We start from the raw sequence: 11,739 nt of genomic DNA, 5'->3' as shown, positions 1-11,739 counted from the left end.
CCTCGCGAACACCAGCCCCCATGCCCTCCTCGCACGGAGCTCGTGACACGTTGGCCAAACTGGATTCCAGAACGATGTCAAGTCCTTCCAACTTGCTGCATTCTGCCCATGTGCTTCGTCCGTAGCGTAGCACCAAAGCCATCATCAGCGATGTCACTTTACGATTTCGGAATCACCGTCCAAAGCTCTGGTACACAAAATAGTCTTGATGTGACATTGCAAAATGGACATATCCATTGCAAACCATACTACCTTGTGTGTTCCACGACGCCAGTGACAGCGCAAACACCCACCTTGAGGATGATTTACCGGCTAGCACCGTGCGGCATCACCGTCTTGAAACGGACCCGAAAGTGGCTCAGGTTCCGCAGCCTTGATGTATCAGGAATCGGGGAGTAACGACCGTACTGAAGTGACAGAATCATCAAATTGCGACAACTGAGTATATGAAAGAATGCAAGGACTGCTCGCGAATCCAATGCCGTATCGCCGACTTGCCACTACCAAGGCTAGCGGTCCCTTTACGTTCCATCCGCAGAGTTTGCTTCATAAAGCTGAATCACCGTCTACCATCCGTAAAGACTGCACCAGACTCATGTCTCACTGGAAAAGGAATCGGGTCATCATAGCGTGAGTGTTCTGTTTCACAGGATGATCGTCAAGTGGATGACAGCGTAGAGTCCAATCCAGAGTGCTTATATACTGGCGACTGCCAGAGTATTGTGCCAGTAGCTAGCACTGGACGTTTGAGTTTTCACGAATGCGTCTCGTTCAAATCACAGCGACATCTTTCGAAGTGATACGCCTTATAGAAGCCTGCCTTTTGAAGTTGAGCCGTCCACTTCTCAGGCTCGTCGTCAGTCAGCATGGGTCGATTTCGCTTCGATCGCCGCAACCGCCTCGTTGCGACTATTGCAATTTCGTTGGCATTTTTCGTCGCTGAGATTGCAGGTACGTTGTGAAAGCGATGCTAGGGCGACCTGACAGCTGACCTCGGCAGCTGGCTTTTACACGCATTCTCTTGCGCTGATTGCTGATGCCTTCCATTATGTGAGCAATATGGCAACAAGTTCGAAACACATTCTGACCCTTGTGTAGCTGAGCGATCTGCTAGGCTTCGTTGTGGCTTTAGCAGCCCTACAGGTAGGCAAAGTACCCGTCTGCGCGAAACGTCTGTTCTCACATATGCCTAGGTGTCTGAAGGCTCAACTCCGGCGCCGCCAGGCTATACATTTGGGTGGCAACGAGCTACCCTCTTGGGTGCCTTTTTCAACGGCGTGTTTCTGCTAGCACTCGGAATCAGCATTCTGGTTCAAGCCATCGAGCGGTTCATCAACATCTCCCGTCAGCTTTCCTCACTTCCTTGCTCATGTTGATGAAGATTTTCTAATAGTCTGACAGCAATCGAGGATCCAAAACTTGTCCTCATCATTGGATCTGTTGGGCTCGCACTGAATGTGCTAGTAATGTCATTTTTGCACGGTTTGTGAAAACTCCTTTTCCTAGTAGAGCGCTGTTAATCGTTAGACAGAGCACGATCACGACCATGGCCACGGACACAATCCCGAAAATGTACACAGCCACAGCCACAGCCATCACAATGATAAAGAACCCCAGACACAGGTATCTGAAGAGGCTATCGAGTCCAACGTTCCTGTCGGCGACAGTGATAAGGGCTCGGAATTGAGCGCAAGTGTTACTTTTTTCGGAAACTGAAAGCATCATATTAACATTTTGGAAATAGTCAATTACTAGTCATGTGGAACACAAGCACAGTGTCCAAATGGCTGCTGCGGCGCACAGCCACAGAGACCTCGGCATGATGGGCGCATTCCTTCATGTTGTTGGCGACGCGATAAACAATGTTGGCGTCATAATTTCGGCGTTGATTATTTGGAGAGTGGAAGGAGAAAAGAAGTACTACGCCGATCCAGCCATTGGAGTTTTCATCGCCATTATGATATTTTTCACTGCGATACCGTTGACCAAGAAAGCTGGGCGTATTTTGATGCAGACTGCGCCCGAGGAGATCGACATCAAGGATATCAAGGAGGATATCGAAATGGTCAGGCTTTTGCTACCACACAACGTCGAGGAATCCTACTAATACACATGCATGTAGATACCCGGCGTTGACTCTGTCCATGAGCTGCACATATGGAAGCTCGACCAAAGAAAGTCGATTGCATCGGCACACATTGTGGTAAACAATGGCTTCAGTGGAAAGTGGCTTGTCACCGCCAAGACCATTTTGGAGTGCTTCCATGCGTACGGCATACACTCCGTGACACTGCAACCCGAGACTACACCACCCCCCAGGCCGACTGTGGAAAGCCCAGTAGGGGGATCGGAGAGGCCTCCAGCCAATGTGAGGGAAGTCAGACGCTGTCAGCTACTGTGCAACAGTATCTGCAGTGAAAAGAGATGCTGTCGATGAGCAGATTCTGGCCGCTTCAGGAGGCGGATTCGAACACGTGGCGCTTCTCGAGACTCTGTATAGGCGTGACGAGGTCAGAAAATTTTCAACGACGTATTAAAACGGAGAAACACTATTTAGATTTTGAATGATAACCTAGATGGGGTCGTGTGTCTGCAAAACCGTGTAGTGGGGATATTGGGACGCTTCGAGGGTCGTGTAAGTGGCATGTGCAGGGGCAGATGAGGCTTTTTTGGGGGCAAACTGAACGTGGCCAATATACTAAAATATTGCCTGAGAAGCGGTCCACGATGGTACACGCCCCAAATATTGAAGTGAAGTGCATGCATGGAGTAGGCGTCATGAGACTATTCGTGTCACCCAAAAACGCTTGCAAAAGCAAGCAAAATAGCCGAAGTGGCCAGCATGTGGTGGGGCAGCTTGTGATGGACTCAGGTTGTACGAGGTATATAATGATACTGTACTGTGACTGAGTAAGTGGTGAGGCTGATCAGGGTCTTTGCGCTGCGGTCACATTTCGAGATCTTATTTTTTAACGTCCCCGCCAAGAACACCGGCTACACCTTCCACATCAACTGCGAAAGTGGGCGCTTCAAATTGGGAAAGCGAGCCGATTACCAGAAAACAGCGTCAACATTGGTGGCAGGCTTCACGTGAAGCAGATGACCATCACCTTGGAGGGCATGAACCGCCTGATGGATAGCGTGGCTGTCCTTAACGACGGCGACTCCAACTGTGTGCAATGGTGTGAAAAGGGGCTCCTAGCCTTGAAGAACGAGAACTACATCAATCACGATGAGTACTACAACGCCTATGATGGTATGGTTGGGATTACCATGGGAAGCTTCCGATGAGTGAGCACTGACGCGGAAGCTATTGCGCACTCAAGGCTGTTGTTCACTTCAGCAACTCTGTCCCGTTTTTCTTGATCCTGCAGATTGAGTATGCACCCGATAGTTATTTCATCGCGCTTGTAGTGCTCGTCCTGGCGGAGCTCTTTTGGGCAGTTGTTGATTTCGCCCCTTCTTGGACTCGTAAGGATCATTATCCCAGTTGTCTTGGTAACATCGGAGACCAGTGTATACAAGAGCTCAAAAGCGTAACTCTCTGGAAAGATTTCGTCGACGAGACCTTTCCAACCAGGGCACCGATCAAGAAAGTGCATCAACTTGACATACTCCCAGTACTCGGGGTACCAACCGGCGCCCTCCCAGTCGATGATGGCAACGATGCGGTCATCCCGCACCATAATGTTCCTCGGCGCGATGTCGCTGTGTGTAAAGACGATCTTGTGCTTGCCTATGCTAGTTCTGTAGGCTTCCTTGACCGACTTGGCCATGCCCTTTTCCGCTGTGAGGAATGCATTGAACTCCTCCTCATTTTGGCACGCCGGACGGACAAACGTGGACATGCCTCGGGCGTCAACGATTCTGTCGCTGTTGTAGCTGCCGATATAGTTCTCCGGAGGGGGTATCGCACGCATTTTTCTGAGAATTTCTCGACGCTGATGGGCAATATCGAGCCTCGTCTCATCGGACAAATCAGGCCATGCTTTTTCCAGCGTGGCTCCTTCTACGTACTCCATCTCAATGTAATGCTCATAATGCCCCTCCGCATTCCTCTGCTCTCCCCAGCCGAGGACCTCTGGGACGGGAATGCCTACGCTTCTGGCAAAGTTCATCGCATCGACCTCATCAAGGTTCAAGTATGACCCCAATTTGACGACGACATTGTCTGGTCGTAGGACGACATATCTTGCCAAGCCAGAGTGCAGGAGCTTATGGCCTGCGGATGTTAGCGAGGCTGAGAGACGACCTCTAATCAACAATGCGTCAAACCTTCTTCGATTTCTCCTTCTCTGTTTGGTATTCTGGGAACAGGCGGCAATCCTTTCTCTCTGCGTTTCCGGTCTATTACCTCTTGTAGAGTCTCATGCTTTGGCACTGGTTCTTTGGCGTTGGCCGGCTTGCCTACGTCAGCGTCCTCAACGCCAATGCGGGGGGCCGGGGGCAGCTCCTTGCTCGTGTCAGAGTTGTTGTTTTGATGACTATCCGCACTGTTCCCGTTATTTTCTAAGGCTTCGCCGTTGCTCGATGTCAAGTCAAAGTCGCTCATGCTTGCTTTTTCGATGTCAGCGTGTCAAATTTACCACGGTTGGTGCCAAGCGACCGTCGAGTAGCTTCTGTTGTTAAGCGCCCGCATGCTGCCCAACAAAGGTTTACGAACTGGCTGAACGACGGGTTTATGTAGCGCCACCCAGCCGAAATAGCGGACCAGTCGCATTTCTATCCCTTATTCATGTATTTAAATCGAGAGGTAAAAAAAAAAGTCAAAGAAACATAGATTATTCTTCATCTTAGATTCCAAGTTATAAATTGATTACTTTCTTATCGTGATGAAGAATTATTAAAGTTAAAGGTGTTAGTCAGGTAGTCGCAACCTATCACAGCACCCATCTAGGAAGGTGGGTGTATGAAAAATGTGTATCACTACATTATGCTCATTTTCATTGACCCCTATAGTCATGGCTCGCCTAACTATACGTATAGACTGAAATCGAGTCTCTTCGCGTCGTTGGGGAATGATGGGGCATGTGTGGGAAGGCGGCGGCGGTTTTTTGTTTACCCACTCTTATTCCAGCTGTCAGGTTACAAAGGACGAAATAGGATCTGCCTGCCAATGGCGGTAAACCATTCAGCGCGCTGAAAATCAAGATCTAATATTGACCAGTGTCTGCTATGGACGAGCAATACATACAGGTTACGGCGGAGTTACCCTGCCAGATTCACGCAGCAAGCCGCTGATATTGATGGGCCGTATTGCCATTATACGTCTCATCATAGATAAATAAAACTACTGCTATTGCTCGGATGTACTCCGTGATGAAAGCGTTTTATTATCCGAGTCACTATGCTGGTAGCTGCTGGGAGCTGGTCTTATTAGACCTTGCTTATTGACTGATCACGCTACCCCGAAGCTCTGCTTTGTGTCTCTGCTCTGTGACGGAGTAGAGATCTGAGCGCACATCCATGCATCATACTGAACTGCAGGAATCTCTGCATGAATCACTACTTCAGGCGTTCTTGTCAAGCACAGCAATAAAAGCCAAGCTTTAGGAAGGATCGGGCTTGGGCCGGCGAGGACGCTAACGCGAGCACTATAACTAGTTCTGTACTGAGTCTAGGTACAATAAATTACACAGGTACCTGTATAGACCGGCGCTGCCACCCATAGCGGCCGGAGGCTGACCGGTCGTGTGGAATTGAAAGAAGTCGCTTCGATAAAAGAAATCAGGGTGAGCGAGCGGTCAGCCAAAGACGGCCTGAGCGAGGCGCGTATCGTATTCTATGCGAAAGCACTTCCAGGAACAACGATACAAGCATCCCAGCTTCGCGACTTATTTATCAGCCAGCTGACCCATGATCCCCGTCAATATGTCGCCCACATCATCGGCGCGTGGCAGGCCTTGCCGCTTGCGTGACAACCTGGTATTGGCATCCATCCATGCAAGAAAGTTGGACAAGGCTCGAGGGCTCGGCGGGGATTGGGGAGGGGAGCAAGAGTTGTGTGGTTGTAACTTGTGCCGCATAGTGGAACATTTGCTTCAAAAGGTGGCGGGGCGCTCATTAACGCGTACCATTCGATTGGGCACCAACGGGGAAATGCTGACAGACACTCCAGCTAACTGCATGGGTTGGTTGGATGTCGTCGAGCCGTGTCGTGTGTCGACTATTGCTGGCCGTCTCTGGGGAAACATGCGTCATTCACCGCAATTTCGACCTTTTGCCCAAGTCAGAGTATCTGGGGATACTTTGGTCGAAGCGATGAAGAAGAAGCCATGCCTTGCTCCCCAGACATGGCGCCATTTTGGGTTCCGGGATTGAAGCGGGAGCATGGATCTGCCTGCGACTTGCATTAATGGGCGTGGGCAAGGCCATGGCCCATGATGCGTCACTTGTGATGGGGTACTCCGTAGTGCTTGATAGTTGAGGAGCAATGAACGACCTGGATGATGAGGGCGGCGAGCTTCTTTGCAGGTATGCTGTAGTTAGCGGCTGGGCCACGTTGAAAGATGCAGCCCGATGCATACCTATGCAAGCAACAACGGACGAGCAATGTTGGTCAAGGTCTGCCGATAGACTAGCTATGCAATAATTGAGTAATTAATGATGTTATAGGTAAAACGACTGTTTGCATGGTGTGGAGTTGGACAAGCTGGCAACTATTACTCCGTAAGGTAGGTAGGTACGGATATTTCCTCTGTAGACTGTAGCGTAGGTAGTTAGTTACCAGTAGAACAAAGGCTGCTTGCCTCTTCGCCTGCCAGCTGGCAACTACCACCACCTCCGTCCGTTTGTTGTCATTTTGCCGTGGCGAACCGCCGTGAGGCCTCAACTTGTCCCGTCCCGCGGCCGCCGTCTTGTTGTAGATCAAATTACCTCCTGAGAACAATGCGGATGATCAGCAGCACGCATGGCCGATAAGCCAGTTGCCAGATTATTCCCATCCTTTGCTTACAAGACCACCAGCTTTCTTGCCGGCTCGCCAGCCTGCCGCTCACAAAAGGTCATTTGGGGGAATCTGTGACTGTATGTCCTTCCTTTAATCCGTACTGGTACTCTTTGACCAGTTTCGCAGACTAACCAAGCTTTGACAGCACCAGTAGTCGCTAGTGACACCCGACATTCCTTACTGAGCTTGTGAACCCTTCGTCCCGCCATCTTCTGGAGCTTGAACAAGACGGCCGCTACCACAAGCCCAAGCTAGCACCACATCCAGCCAAGTTTGTGTGGGCGAGACTTTTCGACGGCGAGTCCAGGGATCAAATTGTCCAGGGCGCTAATCCCTACCAGAGCTAATTGCAGCGCCACCAGCGAGCGACCAAGCGACAAAATACCTGGCTGGGTCCGAGGTGGGTTGTTTGGCTTTGCCCGAACCACCCTTTCGCCGTCGCCCACTCTACAAGTACTGGGTATATTGGCGCCGCCGCTGTTGAATCAGTACCTCGTCCCAGCTTCCTGGGTCGTCAAGTCTCGGCCACCCATCCACACCACCGCCAAAGTTACCGGTTGGGCCACTGATCCCAATCGCCTCCGCCCGGTTCTCTCTCTCTGTTCTTTGCCTCCATCACCGCCTCTGCAGCCGGCGTCTTTCTTGTCGCAGCCTTCCTTTCGCACGTCGCGCGCCATATGTGCGCCCTGCTCCCACATACCCCGACGAGCCGAACCATTCTGACACCAGAAAAAGTACCACACATTTGCCGCTACGACTCCCTTCCGGCAATCCGCCCGGGCATGTGCATCCCTCGAGAACCACGACAACTCTGACCGACTCACTTCTGCGCTCCCGCCTCACCGGATCTCTGTGCGCCTTTGTCTGCCACCCTTTGCACTCTTTCATTCTTGTCGCATCTTTATAAGCGGAACAGTCGCGCCCTACTCTACAGCGAACCAAACTGGGCCTCTCCGCGACATTTCCACGACCGCGCCCATCGACGCTGCACTATTTGAGAGCGAACAATCCCCGTCTTCGACTATGCGTCCACTTCAGCAACACATCAATACGTTTTCCGATAATGGACGGCAGTTCATTAACCTACACTAAAAGGAGAGACTTCCCAACGCGACTTGTGTCTTGTCGTCGCAATCAAACAACATGATCGGTCGGCTGCTAAATCTCGGCACCGGCGGCAGTGGCGCGGCCAATACACATGACCAAGCGCCAAATGGTAGCCCGCGTCCTCTGCTTTCTCTTGACTCTGTACAAGAAGACATTCACACACGCAATCTTCTCTTTCCCGACGCACAAGCTCTTTACCAACATCGCAATGACCAAGTCTTTCCGTTTTCTACGGCGCCTCCTACACCAACTGCTGCCTCTGCGAGTGCCTTTGACTTCAATGACGAAATTGACCTCGACGTTCGCGACGTTCGCGTCCTGATAATGCAAGATAATCTCGGAGCAACCTCTGCATCCCTTTTATTTGACAGCCATCCTGTTGCCGAGGTCGACCGCACGGCCGCCACCAACGAGAGTCGAAGAAATCCCCTGTCTCCTCGCAAGGGTAGTTTTAGCCAGTCGCGACCAGTCTCGACTCACACCGAGAGCACTCAAACACAGTTTCGCCAGGGCGCTTTTGATCGACGGGGCTCCATACACGGGCGCAATCAGAGCCAGGCTGAGACGGACGCCCAAAGAGCCTATCGTGAATATCGCGAAGAACTGGCCACTTTCTCAAGCTGCATCTTCGGCAACTCTGAACTCATGGCCTACAAGGGCACATCCACGAAAGTACATGTCGTTCCCAGTGATGTCCGCACGAACGACACCGCCTCCGTGATTGGAGATGGTCGCAGCTCTATCGGTCGCTCGAGCATGCGCTCAAGCAAGCTCTCGCAGTCATTCTCTTCTCAGGCCATTTCCCCTACTTTTAGCTCAATGCCTCCCACAGCGAGCGCCACACCTCGCCAAAGTGATCGTAAAAAGGTCCTGATCACTCGTCTTTTTCCTGTTAACTTGGCAAGTGAAGAAGTCGAGCCCACTGTTACGACGCAAACTCGATTTGCAGATGAGAATGTGGGTTTTCCTTTTCCATCTACAATCGACGAAGCCGCTACACGCAAGAAGAAGAAGCAACCTAAGCAACGGCGCACTCCCATGTATGCCGTTGTTCTCGTTATCCAGCTCCCGTCTTCCACGTCGCGACTTTCTTCAGCCGTACCTCCAAAGTCAATTTTCCGCGAGTCTGGTTCGTACAATGAACAAGAGGTTTATTCATCTTCGTACAATTCTGTGCGCGCTGGGGGTAGTGGCTGGAACATGTTCGGCTCTGGTATGCCTACGGACCCAAATGAATCACCCTTTGCGCTCGATGTCGAAGACAGGATCGACTCATTGACTCAACACTGGGACATAATCATGAGAACACTGACGCACCTTCAATCTGTTTCCGCCACGAGGATACATCAATTACTCAAGCATGCTGATTCTGCATCTCCCGGGCAACAAACTCCCAAGATAGCACTTCAAAGTCATCCTTCTAAAAATACAACCACAAATGACAGACGCAGTGTTGAGACTCCGAGAGTCAAAGCTATCAAGAGCACCACAAAATTGGTGTCTCTCTTGCCCAATTGCCTTGCAGGCGATATCGACATTGCTTTGGAAGTTGGACTTGCGAGAAGCCGAATTGTCACGGGGTTAGGTGCTGCGCGTGTCTTTACTGGTCAAGGACGATGGGGCATCTGGCGCGATGAGGCTATCTGGACAGTCAAGTGGGCATCGTCACTCAACAAGGGACCGTTTCTCTACAATGTTTTGACTGGATTCCTTGCTACTCATGTCGACTGGCTCTCCGCTCTCTCTAGCCCCTCTCACCGAAGGAAGGCGGCCCTCCAAGCACGCCACAAACATGAAGAGGACATGTCTCTACCTGCAAGAACAATTGTCGTTTCTGATGACAAAATGGCGGCACGAAGATTGATATTCCTTCTTGCTGGCTTTTTGCCCGCAAATCAGCAGATGAATGCACCGCGGGTGCACCGCGCGAGTACATCCACCTCTTTAGGTCCGCTCTCAAATTCTCCCCCAACCTTTGTGGTTCCTGTACTGCGAGAAGAGTCTCTTCGACGTAAGATTAACCGCCGAACTGGGCTGAGACGAGCATCGCATTCACGCGTGGGAAGTCAAAGCGCAAGAAACTCAGCCGTCGTTCCCCAGTTTGCGCAGTTTGGCATGGATAGGAATCACCAGAGACGCGCATCTGATGCTGCGTCGATTCGTACCACCAATCTGCCAATGGCCGGTAGCGATTTAGGCACTAGAAAAAGCAGTGCTGCCACGACCGCAACCATCACACAAGAGCCGACTATGCCGCACTTTACGGGTTTTCAGCGGGGCGAAAGTCACTTGCGCCATCGACCAGGAAGCAGCAGCAGCTTTGCGGCTGACGACCTGAAGCGATCACTCAAGCGAGGCGAGAGCAACGTAAGTGTATGCACGACGACGTCTCGCCCCCCTAGCTCTGGATTGAAGTGGGGAAATCTCATAGGGGGCTTCTGGACGGCACGACGAAGGGATTCCCTCGACAGTAATACTGCAAGCCAAACAAGCGAGGTTCGGTCGCCTATAAAACCTTCCTTCTCAAAAACTGATAGGTTGGCCGAAATGGTACAAGAGTCTGTGGTGCTTGAAGAGACCAGCGACCTGCCGAGAGCACCCTCTCCGCGTGCGTCTGTAGATGCGCCGCCAACGATGACAAGGCAAAGTACTGCCAACATGAGACAGCGGGCATCCTTTTCACAGGCAGATCGTACTCCAGACCCTACTGGTGTGTTTGAATCCCCAGTGAAGACCTCGATCAACCCCGAAGATGGGATTATCGATGTCGATGTACCCTTCCCCGATTATATTGCATCGTTTGAGTCTGCTATCAGCTCACCCTCAAGCAGCGGGTATTTATCTACCCCGGGACTACCCAGCAACTTGGACTTCTTTGAGCAGTCGGCACGGATTACTATCGATGGTGACACGCCTTTGAATGCTGCGGGTTGGCTCAGTCGCTTTCATCCTGATTTCTCACTGCAAGCCATCCCTCCACAAGACAACCTCCTCGAGAAGGTCAAGGCTGCGATGCGAGCCGAGCCGACCCCAGCACCACTTCCGTCTCAGAGGCATGGAACGGGAGAACGCTGGGTGGACATAAGCTCCACCGTCATTGCCGACACTACTACGGACACTGTCTCTCGCATCGTGTATCGCAGGCTAGTAAAGACACGGCCAGGTTCCGATTTGTCTTCGCAGCCAGTCAGCGCTCATACACCTTCCGTTCTGCCTTACGAAACCCAACTCAACGAGGAATGGGTCGAAGAAGTAATTGCGGATGCTGACAAGTCTCTGGTTGAGGCAGTTGACAAGGTCGTCAGCGCCAACTCTGAAAGCACCATGGATTCAGGCTCGACTATGCCTATGCGAGTGACGGGTAATATTGGCAACAGCGCTGACATCACTCCCGACTCGCTCTCGGAGACGACAGAGATGGCGAATCCTTCTATCGAGGTACCTCGCGTGCAATGCAAGACCGTGATGCTCTCCGCGCTGGAAGACATAATTCGAGATGTCCTCGACCAGCGAGATGAAGATGCCATCGGCACAAACTCGAAAAATCGGCCTAATCTCTTACGCGATGCAGTCAGAGCGTGGATGTCGAACCTCGATATACAGTAGCAATTGCTACATCTCCAATCTTCCCTACACCACGCAGCGATTCCTCCTTGCGACTTACCCTTATTCTCTGCGCATAT

At 51.5% G+C, this 11,739-nt stretch overlaps 3 protein-coding genes across 3 annotated transcripts; 2 read left to right on the top strand and 1 right to left on the bottom strand.

Annotated features, from left to right (window-relative positions):
- Nucleotides 1-866: 866 nt before the first annotated feature.
- Nucleotides 867-2,537, top strand: BBA_06936 (zinc transporter 1; the record flags this gene model as incomplete). The annotated part of the gene is made up of 9 exons (XM_008602033.1): nt 867-951; nt 1,001-1,050; nt 1,099-1,143; nt 1,194-1,344; nt 1,402-1,482; nt 1,532-1,656; nt 1,745-2,065; nt 2,123-2,368; nt 2,442-2,537. The coding sequence occupies 9 exons, from the start codon at nt 867-869 to the stop codon at nt 2,535-2,537; spliced, it is 1,200 nt and encodes a 399-aa protein (XP_008600255.1).
- A 549-nt stretch (nt 2,538-3,086) lies between these two features.
- BBA_06935 (Phosphotransferase family protein) lies at nt 3,087-4,552 on the bottom strand (the record flags this gene model as incomplete). Its single annotated transcript, XM_008602032.1, has 3 exons — nt 3,087-3,218; nt 3,273-4,222; nt 4,276-4,552. The coding sequence occupies 3 exons, from the start codon at nt 4,550-4,552 to the stop codon at nt 3,087-3,089; spliced, it is 1,359 nt and encodes a 452-aa protein (XP_008600254.1).
- A 3,540-nt stretch (nt 4,553-8,092) lies between these two features.
- On the top strand, nt 8,093-11,662 carry BBA_06934 (uncharacterized protein; the record flags this gene model as incomplete). Its single annotated transcript, XM_008602031.1, has 2 exons — nt 8,093-10,423; nt 10,724-11,662. 2 exons carry the CDS (start codon nt 8,093-8,095, stop codon nt 11,660-11,662), a joined length of 3,270 nt encoding a protein of 1,089 aa, XP_008600253.1.
- Nucleotides 11,663-11,739: the final 77 nt, after the last annotated feature.

This window comes from Beauveria bassiana (assembly GCF_000280675.1).
Source record: "Beauveria bassiana ARSEF 2860 unplaced genomic scaffold BBA_S00021, whole genome shotgun sequence".
In the NCBI taxonomy this organism is placed as follows: Eukaryota; Fungi; Ascomycota; class Sordariomycetes; order Hypocreales; family Cordycipitaceae; genus Beauveria; species Beauveria bassiana.
Note: the sequence above shows the minus strand (reverse complement) of the source record. Positions and strands in the feature narration are given on the sequence as shown.